The sequence below is a fragment of the Neltuma alba genome, unplaced genomic scaffold (genome assembly GCF_004799145.2).
Source record: "Neltuma alba isolate B1F8T4 unplaced genomic scaffold, ASM479914v2 tig00011371_pilon, whole genome shotgun sequence".
NCBI lineage: Eukaryota > Viridiplantae > Streptophyta > Magnoliopsida > Fabales > Fabaceae > Neltuma > Neltuma alba.
Genome location: NW_021636066.1, coordinates 89367 through 102995, shown reverse-complemented (window position 1 = coordinate 102995; position 13629 = coordinate 89367). Strand labels below are relative to the sequence as shown.

The 13629-nt window shown below is 35.5% G+C and overlaps 1 protein-coding gene across 1 annotated transcript; it reads left to right on the top strand.

Moving 5' to 3' along the window:
- The first annotated feature begins 7364 nt into the window (after positions 1–7364).
- On the top strand, positions 7365–11371 carry LOC114712536 (4-coumarate--CoA ligase-like 1). Its single transcript, XM_028897090.1, has 6 exons — positions 7365–7787; positions 8639–9220; positions 9690–9882; positions 9992–10137; positions 10961–11028; positions 11131–11371. Exons 1-6 carry the CDS (start codon positions 7365–7367, stop codon positions 11369–11371), a joined length of 1653 nt encoding a protein of 550 aa, XP_028752923.1.
- Positions 11372–13629: the final 2258 nt, after the last annotated feature.

Sequence of the window (13629 nt, the reverse complement as noted above, 5' to 3'; positions counted from 1 at the left end):
CTTCAAATGTGGGTCCATGGGAGTAGAGGCGGGTTTGCATGCCAAATAACCAGTGTCTTGAAGTAGCTCTAAGGCGAATTTACGTTGAGATAGAAAAATGCCATCTTTGGACCGAGCAAGTTCAAGACCAAGAAAGAAACGAAGTTCACCAAGGTCTTTAATTGTGAAGGCTGCATTTAAACGTTGCTTAACAAGAGAGATTTCAGCCAAATCATTTCCAACAAGGACCACATCATCAACATATATTAGTATAGCAGTAAAGGAATCAGAAACAGCTCTGAAAAAGAGAGAATGATCAGAGGCTGACTGAACATAGCCATAGGAAAGTAAAGCAGATGATAATTTTGAATACCATTGGCGACTTGCTTGTTTCAAACCATAGAGGGACTTTTGTAATCTGCAAACCAAATTTAGAGAAGAGGGTGTAAAGCCTTTTGGAAGGTCCATATACACTTCTTCATGTAGGTCTCCATGAAGAAATGCATTATTGATGTCTAATTGATGTAAGAACCAATTTTTTGCAGCTGCAATGGAGAGTAGTAAACGAAGAGAAGTCATCTTGGCAACTGGTGAGAAAGTGTCAAAGTAATCAATGCCCTCTGTTTGTGTGTAGCCTTTTGCTACAAGTCTGGCTTTATATTTCTCAACTTCACCATTAGCTTTATACTTAGTTTTGAACACCCATTTGCACCCAATGGTTCTCTTGCTAGGTGGTAAAGAAGTTAAAACCCAAGTCTGATTCTGTTCTAGAGCATGTATTTCTGCTGTCATAGCATCCCTCCATTTTGAATGTTTAACAGCTTGACTATATGTTTTTGGATCAAGGGTAGAGGTGACAGATAATACAAAATTACAGTAAGCAGAAGAAAGAGAAGAATAGGATAAAACTGAAGATAGAGGATACCTAGATGAGTAACCTGGACTTGATGATTGGTCAGCAGTAGAAATAAGGGCACAATGATAATCTTGCAAATATGATGGAGGTTTATGGGGTCTAGTTGAGCGGCGAAGGAAATGGGAGGTAGTCTGAGGCAAGGGAGGAGACATGGATGAATTGGTAGATATAGAGGGAGGAATTGTTGATGAAGAGGAGTTATTATTATTATCAATAGTTTCGGCAGAAGTAGAAGAAGAAGTGGGTAAAACAGTGGCAGGTTCAATAGCAACAGAAAGAGAAGTGTGTGAAACAGTGTTGGGAAAAGAGATAGAGGAGATGTTATTGTCATCATCTAAAAAGGTGGGAAAGTCTTGAATGGTGGGGTCAGAAGGAGAACTAATGGGTGAAGAAAGGGAATTGACCTTGTCAGATTTGAAAGGGAAAATTAGTTCATGAAAAACAACATCTCTAGACAAAAAAATTTGATCTGTAACCAAGTCTAATAAAATGTAAGCTTTTGAGCCAGACAGAAAACCAAGGAAAATGCATTTTCTAGCTCTTGAATCAAATTTAAACCTATGACTGGATAATGTAGATGCAAAGCATAGGGAGCCAAAAACTTTGAAATCGGAATATGAAGGTTCAGTGTTGTATAATTTTGCATAGGGTGTGGAATTATGAAGCACAGGAGAAGGTAAACGGTTGATAATGAAAGCAGCATGCTGAACAACAAAGGACTAGTAAGTAATAGGTATGTGAGACTGAAATAATAGATCACGAGCAACATTTAAAATGTGTTGATGTTTCCTTTCTACAAGACCATTTTGCTGAGGAGTCTCAACACAGGATGTTTGGTGTGAAATTCCTTTAGAAGTATAATAATCAAGCATAGAAAATTCTGGGCCATTATCAGAATGCATGACTTTAACAGTGGCAGCAAATTGATTTTCAATAAGAACTAAGAAATTTTTAAGCTATGTTCTGGCATCAGATTTAAGTTTCAATAAGAATAGCCAAGTATAGCGGGAGTAGTCATCAACAATTGTAAGAAAATATTTATATCCTTGAATAGAGGGAATAGAAAAGGGTCCCCAAATGTCAACATGAATAAGATCAAAAATTTTATTGCTTTTACTGGAGCTTACAGGAAAAGGTAATCGTTTGTGTTTGGAAAAATGACAAGTATCACAAACAATGGAATGAGGAATACAAGTAATGTCAGGAATTTTCTTATGCAAAATAGATAAAGTTGAATTGGAAATGTGACCAAGACGAAGGTGCCAAAGAGTGAAGGTTCAGTCTGTTTTGGCAGTGGCCAGATAAATCTGAGAAGCAGGAAAGGATGGAAGCATATATGCATTTAGGAGATAAAGCCCGTCGAAAATTTTAGTTGTACCAATCATCAGTGAAAGTTGGAGCAAGTGTATCTGACATGAATGAGAATAGAAAATTAGAAAACAGTGAAGAGAAAGGGTTAAACGAGAAACCAATATGATGTTGAAGGTAAAATTTGGAAGATACAGGACATTGTGTAACACCAAAGAGGAAGATAGAGCAATAGTACCAGAAATAGAAGCTATGGAATGAGAACCAGTAGGAAGACAGACAGAAATGGGTGAAATGGATTGGTAAGAAGAAAATAAATCTAAGGAAAAGTAGACATGATCAGTAGCACCAGAATCGATTATCCAAGTACTGGAATGTGGAGAAGGAAAAGAGTGACAATTACCTTTAACTGAGGAGATTGAAGTAGATACGTGATTAATAGAAGCAGAGGCAGAAGGTGGAGATGGACTTAGCAGAGTTAGGAGACGTTGGTATTGCCCAGCAGAGAGTTGAGGAAGGATAGTCGCTGTTTGTGTTGAGTGATGAGGAGGGAGAGGCTTAGCAGGATGGATTTCTTGAACAGAGTCAGAATCTTGAGTCAAAAAATTATTCACAGAGGCAGAGGAACCATTGCGAAACCTGAAACCCAGTGGAAAACCATGCTTTCTATAGCATGTTTCTTCAGTATGCCTTGGTTTCCCACAGTAGGTAAATTGTTTGGTGGTACTCTGTTTTGAACCAGTGAAAGAACCCGCAGGAGAAGGTCGTGAACCCTTAGTAAGCATAATCTTGGGCTCTGGAGCAATGTGAAATTCGTGTTCTTGTTGCAATATAAGGGAAAAGGTTCGAGTAATGGAAGGTAAAGGATCAAGCATCATAATTTGAGACTTTATGGAAGCATATTGCTCGTTAAGTCCTTTGAGAAATATGATCACGTAGTCTTCCTCTCTGTGCTTAGCAGCAGATCCATGGGAGGAACACGCACAGGGCTTGATCGGACGAATACTAGAGAGTTCATCCCAAAGGATTTTAAGCCTAGTATAGTACTCCGTAACACTCAAATTTCCTTTCTTCAGACTGTGTATTTCTTCCTAGAGATCGGCGATGTGAAAAATGTCAGACTGAGAATAACGAGAATAGAGATTAGTCCAGATGTCGGAAGCCCGATCAAACCAAAGGATTCTCTTCGCAATGGTAGGAGAAAGCAATTTGGTGAGCCATCCTTGCACCAGGTTGTTACAGCGCTCCCAGTATGGAAACATCAGGTCAAAAGCGGAAGGAGGAGGAAGAGACCCATCGATGAATTTGAGTTTATTTTTGGACAAGAGTGCCATGCGCATCGATCTCGCCCAGGTGTGATAGTTCGAACCATCAAGCGGCGGTGCAACCAGAATCAATGCGGGATTTTCATTGGGGTGTATGTAGTAAGGAGAGGTCTGATCAATGGAAGGAGAGGCGGTGGTGGATTCAGAGACGACAGAGTCGGCCATGGAAGCTCAGAGAGAGGAAAGTAAGACCGAATAGGGTGAAGGGCAGAAAAGGAAGAGAGAGAGAGAGAGAGAATTATGCTCTGGATACCATGATACTAACCGAAAATGGAGAAATGAATATCTTACTTTATTACTCTTCTTAACCAAGTATATATATACATGATTAATATATAACAGAAAGATAACAGAAATTAGTTTCTAACTTAATAACAGATTAATTCCCTAACATTTAATCTGCAAAAATAAAGTAGAGAGCTGAAAGTCAAATGATGGAAAGAACAAGGAAAAAAGAAAAGAACAGAGAGAAGAACCTAAGGCAAAAAATGAGGCCCCAACACCACTAGAGCCACAACATATGAAAGAAATACAGTATGTTCAGTGAGAAATGGAAACCACTTTTCTTCAGAGGATGAATTATATATATCATTGTATCATTGTTTAGATACAGCCACCTGGACAAAGTTCAAGTAGTAAAACAAGTGAGTTTGGGGAAGAGGTCTAATACTACCTCCAGTCTTATTTATAAGACCTTGTTTGTAGTCTACAAATGAAGTCTTATAATTAGGACCGGAAGTAGTAGGATCGATACTTCCAACAAAAAGGGAAAAAATTATATAGGAAAACTGAGTACCAATAACAGCAGCAGATCAGCAGATCATTTAAGAATTCCCACATTTTTCTAGCGATACTTTCTAATCTGCTGGTTATGAGGAAGTGAAATCTGATTATAAACATTTGGTACTCCTAATGGGGTAAGGGAATAAATTCAGACGGTTCCTCATTGTTTCGGATAGTGAAGGTCGACAGTGACGCCAGGAAGGGGGTAGAAGCAGGTTCGATTGTGAGAGTGAGAAGCCTTACTCTTTTTCTTTTAATTTCAAAATAAATAAATATATATATGGAGCTGAGTTGGAAGCACAAACACAATTTTTAATGCCACGTGAGATGACTCAATGATGATTCAGCATGAGTTATGAATAATAATGACCGGATTGTAAATTTTGAAAAGATTAGCGAGTGGGTTTTAAGCGAGCCAAAAGTATAAGAACTGATGAGTTGAGCCAATTCATATTTAAAGAATTGAATTATAAGTGAGTCAACAATTTTAAAGACTTAAAAATTAATTTTTTCTATTTTTTATTGCAGAAATTTTTAGATGGCATAGTTTTGTTTTTTGTTTTTTTTTAACACGACTATTTGGTTGATGAGTCTAATTCGAGTATTGTTGAGCTCAACCCCCAGAAGTAGTTGTCCCAGCCAAAAACGTTTAATGTTGACATATTTCTAAGACTCACTAGCACCGAAGCATATGCTTGGATTAAAAAAACACTTGGTAAGTATTTACATACCACTCATGAATTTTTCATAATTAACTACGGACATACAAGGTCAAAAAAAAGAAAACCAGGCGTAGTAGCTCTGGTCTTTATGGGGTGTTTGGATAGAAACCAAACCATGGTTTCAGAAGTGCTTTTACGGTTTACGAAATAAATATGTGGAGGAATTTGCCTTATTTTACCGAAAAGTGCTTCTGAAACCATGGTTTGGAGGTTGCCAAACCATTACGAAGTAATCTACGACCTAGATGATTAATTTAAAAAAATTGAGAAAGTCATTAAGTTACTTCAAACTATTTATATTTATTGTTTTTCTCCGGCCAAACTAATTTACCTCACTTATAAATTACTATATAATCTAATAATTTACAGAAGTATTTTAGATACTACTATAATTAAGTAATTAACTTTCTTAGGGTCTGTTTGTGAGAGCATTTAGGCATCCTATACATGTGATTGGATGAGAAAATGTGTGATCCATAAAATTGTCGTGTTTGGGTTGGTGGTGGGACAATCTAACTTTTGCATAAAAAACTACAATAAGTATAAACAGAAATTTGGTGCTTATGTGCTTGTTTGGTAGGACATTTGGGGGGAGGGGGAAGTAGCTTATATGTGTAATTAGTTATTTTGCAAATTTGGGAGTTATTTGTCACAACTTTTAGCTAATCTAACTTGTGGATCAAAAGCGGGTTTTTTAAGCATCATTGCAAAAGTATATAAAACTTACTTATAATTTATGCAGCTTGTTAGAATTAAATGACATTTTTACCCTTATGTTTATTTTATTCTTATGCTTTTCTCTATGTATTCCTTGTGCTTTCCAATCAATTTTTAATTATTTATTTTTAATATTCTTTTAAGTGAAAATATTTTTAACAGTTTTTATAATATTTTTTATTTTTAATATTATTTTTTATTTTATATTTACATAAATTATGTAGAGTATATTATCCAATTAATTATGTAATGCTACTTGGTTTAAAAATTTTCACATTACTATGATTTCTAATTTAAATATATTTTATTCATTAAATATTATTTTTTCCTATTATAATAATAATTTAAAATTATTATATTTTGTAAATTTATAATTTTAATTATTTTTTATTATTTAATAAAAGTCATACCTATTTTGGTCATTTTATTAACTAAACTTACTTAATCATAATCCAAGTAACTTTTTTACTTTACAAACCAACTTTTATAAAATTCATTCCAAATACAAATCACATTATCTAATTTAACTTTTACTTAATCTACTTTTTTAAAAGTCATATTAAAAACAAGTTATTTGTTCTACTGTTAATCCAAACGGATTCTATGACTTTTGACTTTTGGTTTTTGAAACATGGAAAGTTAATGAGTTAAAAAAAGAGTTGGGTCTGACCTTTAAGAAATTTACAATTTTCTCTTATTCTTATATAAGCCTCAAATAATAAATTTGTGCAAAAAATAAATTAAATTTACCTGAAAATAATAAATAAGTTAGAAACATATTTTTGTTTCTAAATATTTCCTTAAAATATATGAGAAAAATTATTAAAAAAAAAGTATGGGAAAATATAGAGAGAGAGAGAGAGAGTATGGCAAAGATGATAGTAAATAACTAAGGATAAAATTAAAAAAAATGTTAATACAAATCTAAATTAAAGCTTATAAAATGGATCATGCTCCTCCACAAATTTAAATCTTATAAATAATTTAAAATTATTATACTATGTACATAGATAATTTTTAATTTTTTATTATTTAATAAAAGTCATTCTCATTTTGTCAATTTTACCAACTAAACTTGGTTATTGAATTATAATTCAAACAACTTACTTTTATAAACTAACTTATTTATAAAAGCCAATACAAATATAAATCATATTATCTAGTCTGACTTTTTCAAAAGCCAAATTGAAAATAAATTACTTTTTTTTTTACTCCTAATCTAAACAAAGCATTAATCTTTTCAAATTAGCCAACTAGTATTTTTATTAAGGAGGGGATAGTTGTATTGAAACACACACATTCTAATAATAGCAAAACTGGTTTTCTAGAGCAGATTGGAGAAAAACCCGCAGGATTAATCCTCCATGAACCAAAACAGTTCACCGACCAAATCATGAAACTGTGGCGTGAGAAAATTGCAGTACATAGAATAGAAGCATTATAGTTAGTGATTTGACAGTGACTAAACATGATTCAACAAACTTTCACCAACAAAATCACCCACACACTCCAAGCATGCATGACCAGAACCTCATGTCATCATCTCTCACACTTTATATAAACCCTAACAACATGTTCATCATAACTCACGGTACCACACAATAATAATATAATATGGGAAGCTTCATGGAGATGCAGATGGAGGAGGAGTTCATCTTCCGGAGCCCTCATTCCGGGGTAGTCACGGTGCCGGACAATGTGACGCTGCCGGAGTTTGTGCTTCAGAACTCAGAGTTGTACGCCGACAAGGTTGCGTTCGTGGAGGCTGGGAGTGGGAAGGCGATCACACATGGCCAGGTGAAGAGGGACACAGAGAGGTTTGCCAAGGCGTTGAGATCTTTGGGTCTGAGGAAAGGGCATGTGGTGATTGCAGTGCTTCCCAACGTTGCTGAGTATGCGATTGTTGCTTTGGGGATTATGGCGGCCGGCGGGGTGTTCTCCGGCGCGAATCCGGCAGCTCATGCGTCGGAAATTAAGAAGCAGGCTCAATCTGCTGATGCGAAGCTCATTGTCGCAAATGGACTCAACTATGAAAAGGTGATCATATATCGCCGAACACAGAAGATTAATCCTTTTCTTTCCGGGAAAATTAATTTTTAAGCCCTCATACTTTCACTTGATTTTCATGGACTCAAAAAAAAATCACTTGATTTTTATCAGATTTCTTTTAATTAATTCCGTATAGTTTTAACAAATTTTAATTAGATTCCTGTAATTCTTTTTCCTTTTTAATAGTTTTTTTTAGGATTAAGGTACAAATTTATCTCGAAAATTTTTATTTTGGAGCATTAGACACTTTAAAATTTTTTGGGTTTAATATTAACCAAAAAAAATTTAAAATCATAGTAATTTTACCCTATACTATTAAAAATATTAACAATCAACGTTAGATTTTTAATAATAGAAGGCAAAATTATTACCATTTTAAACTTCTGAAGTAATATTCAACCTAAAAAACTTTTGGAAAAATTCTAAAGTAAATTTATACCTTAGCCTCCAATTTTTACGGGTATTTACCTGATTTTTGTTCAGATATTTGTAGTTTTTTCATCAGTTTTTTATATTTTCACATAATTTTATAGTTTTAAGTGATTGATAAAAAAATAATATGACTCTGATTGAAAATCAATGGACATTATAAGATTTTGATTACGGCCAAATGATTAATTAACATCATGTGAACGATAAAAATATGACAAAAAAGCCACACAAAAAACAACTAAAATTTAATAAAAAAATTAGATGAAACCAAAGTGATTTACCAATAAAATTTTCCTTTTTTCAGGTAATACTTTTATTCTAATAGTTTAATGCAAGTTTCGATACATGGATTCAATCCGTTCGACCTATTGTCTCTGAGACTTGACACTGTACTGTAAACAACTCAGGTCAAAGCTGTAGGACTACCGGTGATAGTCCTAGACGACGAACCCATCGAGGACGCCATGAACTGGAAGAAGCTTCTAGACGCGGCGGACCGAGCCGGCCAAACCGTTCCGAAAGAACCGATCTCACAGATCGACCTCTGTGCAATGCCTTTCTCCTCAGGAACCACCGGACTCTCAAAGGGCGTCATGCTAACTCACAGAAACCTCGTCGCCAACCTCTGTTCCACTCTCTTCGGCGTCGAACCGGAAATGGTGGGTCAGGTCACCTCCCTTGGGTTGCTCCCTTTCTTCCATATCTACGGCATCGCCGGAATCTGCTGCGCCACCCTGAGAAACAAAGGCACGGTGGTGGTTATGGGACGCTTCGAGCTGAGGACTTTTTTGAATGCTCTGATCGCTCATGAGGTCAACTTCGCTCCGATCGTCCCTCCGATCATTCTGAACTTGGTTAAGAACCCGGTCGTCGATGAGTTCGATCTCTCCAAGCTCAAGCTTCAGGCAGTCCTCACGGCCGCCGCTCCTCTTGCTCCGGAAGTCCTCACCGCATTTGAGAATAAATTCCCTGGTGTTCTGGTCCAACAAGTGAGTTCATTGTTTCTATTTATATAGTGCCACTTCATAGTTTGATCGTAATTATAGATAAAATTAATCTTTTGGTCCTATAATATTCACTGATTCGATACTTTTCACTAATCAATAATCTCTAAGCTTCAACGCAATGCAACTTAGTCTTTAAAATTTTGCCTTGTTATAGTCTATGGACTTTGACTTATCATATTTTAGTCCCTAGAGTTTTAAATATTTAAAACTAAAACTACTGAGGTTTAGTATTTTAAAGATTAGAGAATGAATTATAACTGAGTTAAAACTATAACAATTAATTAAATTGCATTGAGTTAAGGTTTCAGAACTGAGTTAGTGCATGTATCAATAGTTAAAGTTTAAATTCTGAGTTTCCCAGTCAAAGTTCACTGATTGTAAGGACAAAAGATTAATTTGTTCATGATTATGTGTGTGTATCAAATGTTAAAGCGTAGATATTGTTTTGTAGGCATATGGACTAACAGAACATAGCTGCATCACACTAACTCATGCACACAAAGGATTAGCGAATTCAAAGAGGAACTCAGTGGGTTTCATCCTCCCTAATTTGGAAGTAAAGTTCATTGATCCTGACACAGGCAAGTCCCTTCCGAGGAACACGTCCGGCGAGCTTTGCGTGAGAAGCCAGGCCGTCATGCAAGGTATGCACGTAAAAAGATCTTATATTAAGAATCGAAAAACAATCGGACTAAGATGATGAGGAAAATTAAATTGGGTGTGTGTGTGTGTGTTGCGTTTTCAATAATTCAGGTTACTACAAGCAGGTGGAAGAGACTGCACAGACTATTGATAAGAATGGGTGGCTTCACACCGGAGACATAGGCTTCATTGATGATGACGACAATGTGTTCATTGTTGATCGTATCAAGGAGTTGATTAAATACAAAGGTTTCCAAGTATGTCAGCCTCACACCCATTATATACTTTTCTTTCAACGCAGGGCTTTTTTCCCCTATAAGGTGCCGAAAATGGGATTGGTTATTAAATTAGTGGTCGAGACAGTAGTTCAAATATTAATAGTAACAATAATAGAATTAGGGTCAACCCAGTTGATATGATAATAATAGAATTTAATTAAATATACAAAAATATTCTTATATAAACTATAAAGAGTAGTAATTAAATAAAAGGAGATTAATTGGTATATAAGTAAATTAAACATTCATATATAAATCACACGTAATCCAATAAATAGAGTTACTAAGGAACCAGTTTTAGTGCTCATCATCTTGATGAACATCTTAAAATTATCAAATCTAGACTGTTTATAGTTGATTTGAACAATACGGATTTAAAATCTTTAATTAATTATTTTTGAATATAAAAAACTATTTTTTAAAAAAAATAATAGTTAAGAGATTATTTCATTTTTAGATTATATATATATTAAAATAACTATTGTGAACAAATAAAAATGAAAAAAAAAATCAAATCCGGACCATCCAAATAAGATATGAACAATTAAGATTTGATGAGTTTAGGGTGCTCATCAATTTGATGAGCACCGTTCCTAGTTACTAAAGCATAAATCTAACATACTAATACTTTTTTTTTCCACTCAAAATAACATCGTTTCAATGATTTCACCCAATACTCTTGATTGCACCTGTCTATGGACTGATTTACCAGCTCACTTTTCCAAATGACTAGTCGGATTGGGGTTTAATTCCATGATTTTCCACCAATTTGATTAATTCCAGCTTTTGTAAACTCATACAGGTTGCTCCAGCGGAGCTAGAGGCCATTCTTCTATCACATTCTTCGGTTGAAGATGCTGCTGTCGTTCCGTAAGCAACAACTAATTAATTTTATATTCGAATAACTAGTTAAATAGATCTAATTTACAATAATAAATCAATTAATTAATGATGGAAATGGTTTAACTCCAGAATAGCAGATGAAGAAGCAGGAGAGATCCCAGGGGCAAGTGTGGTGATGTGCGCAGGTGCAAAAGAGAGTGAAGAGGACATGATCAAGTACGTTGCTTCTAACGTTGCCAGTTACAAGAAAGTGAGAGTTCTTCACTTTGTGGACGCCATCCCTAAATCTCCTTCTGGCAAAATCATGAGGAGGCTCGTCCGAGACAGAATGCTCCAAAACATGACACCTTCTCATTCAAAATCTGCCTAATAACTCCTACGATCGATGTTAATTATATGTAATATGGCCGTGTGTGTGTGTTTCATCATATCCTCGTACAACACCAGTTTCCCTAATTTAACGATACTCTTTGAAATTATGATATATAAATAATAATTAAGTACTCTTTCTCTATGCGTAAGGCGTTGATGATATCATTTTTAGAGTTTTTGTTGTGTAACTAATAGCAATATACATGGTTAGAATTGTGCGTTGATCATCGCATAATTGATTGTGTTGTTAATATATGATGTGTTATGTGATAATGTAATCAAGTAGTTAGCATTGTCACTAACTTATAATCTAGTCTAGTTGTATCTGAACTAATCATAATCAGTCTTGTACAGCTATACTCTACTCACGTGGACCTATATATATGTGTACTATTCACCACTCATTAATAATATAATCAGATCATTCACTCATATACTTTCTACATCTCTCTCTCTCTGTGATTACTTTATGGTGTCAGAGCTGTAAAGATCCATAAGCCATGTCGTCCTCATCTACCACGCAACCTTCTTCCTCTATTGACTCTCAAACCAAGAGAGATGTAGTCACATTTTCACATCTGGTCTCTGTCAAACTTGACGAGAGCAATTTCTTGATCTGGAAACATCAGATCTTCTCTGCCATTAGGGGACATGATCTCCACCATTTCATTGATAAGTCTGTGAAACCTCCGGCACATTTTCTACCAAACGATGATGGCTCTGAAGGATCCAGAACCAATCCTGCATATCAAAACTGGGAGCGCCAAGATCAGTTGCTTGCATCTTGGATGTCATGTTTGATGAGTGAAGCCAGGCTCACAAGAGTTGTTGGATGTGAAACATCACTCCAGATCTAGGAAAAGATCCTCAATCATTTTGCATCTCAGACACGGGCAAAGGTTCGCTAGCTGAAATCGCAACTCAAGAACACAAAGAAAGGAAATCTTTCTGCTAATGAATATTTGCTGAAAATTAAAGCTATTACTGACACACTTGCTGGAATTGGTCATCCGTCGAATGAATCTGATCATATTGAGGTCATTTTTTAGGGGCTCACGGAGGATTATGATCTGTTGATCATTGCCATTACCACAAGGCCTGATCCATACATAGTTGATAAATTCGAATCACTACTCATTGCTCAAGAAGCAAGGATCAAGAAGAATCATAAAGTTCCTATAGTGGAAACAGCCAATCTGGCTCATAGTAGACCTCCGAACAAAGGAGGTGGCCGATCACGAGGTGGTAGGAACAATCATGGTCATGGACATATCAATCAATCTGGTTCATCAAATAATCAGTACAACAACAAACGCATTGATATATGCCACATCTATGAAAAGAGAGGTCATAATGCTCGTGACTGTTGGTTTCGATATGATGAATCGTTCCAAGCATTGTCTCTGAATGATGAGAATACTAAGAAGTTGCAAGATGAAAATTCGTTGCTCACTACACCTGAATGCATTGCTGATGCTGACTAGTACCTGGACTTAGGAGCCACAAGGCATGTCACTCATGATGATCAAAACATTACAAATAAAGCAAGTACAAAATGTGTTGACAAAATTTATGTTGGTGATGGTAAGGGCCTATCAATACATTGCATTGTTTCTTCTCATCCCGTTCTTCCTCATTCTTAGTATACTCTTAAACTTCGAGACATTCTTCATGTTCCTGAGATTTCTAAAAATTTACTTAGTATACCTAAACTCTGTCTTGATAATAATGTTCTAATTGCTTTCTTTTCAAATGTTTGTGTCATCAAGGATCTCAAACTAATCAGCTTCTCTATAAAGGTCATCTCAAAAGGAATCGTTCAGGACTTCATGGTGTTTCTCTGTCATTCCAGTCATCTATTCAGTCTTCCGAGTCAAAGTCTTCTGAGCTGCCTCAAAAATTTGCCTATATGTCAACTATTGAGTGTACTTCTATTTCTAATTCGTCTAATAATGTGTCCCATTTCCTCTTCTTCTGTATTTCGCTTATGGCATAATCGGTTAGGCCATCCTACTTCTATTGTCGTCAATCAAGTTCTGAAAGCTTGTAATCTGGCTCACAATAATAAAAATTCTAATTCTACTTTTTACAATGCCTGTTGCTTTGGAAAGGCTCATCGTCTTCCTTATTCCTTGTCCAAGTTGACTCATTCTCAACCTCTAGAGCTTATTCATTCGGATATCTGGGGTCCTGCTCCCCATACATCTCTTGGTGGTTATAAATACTATGTTCACTTTACTGATGCTTATACACGAT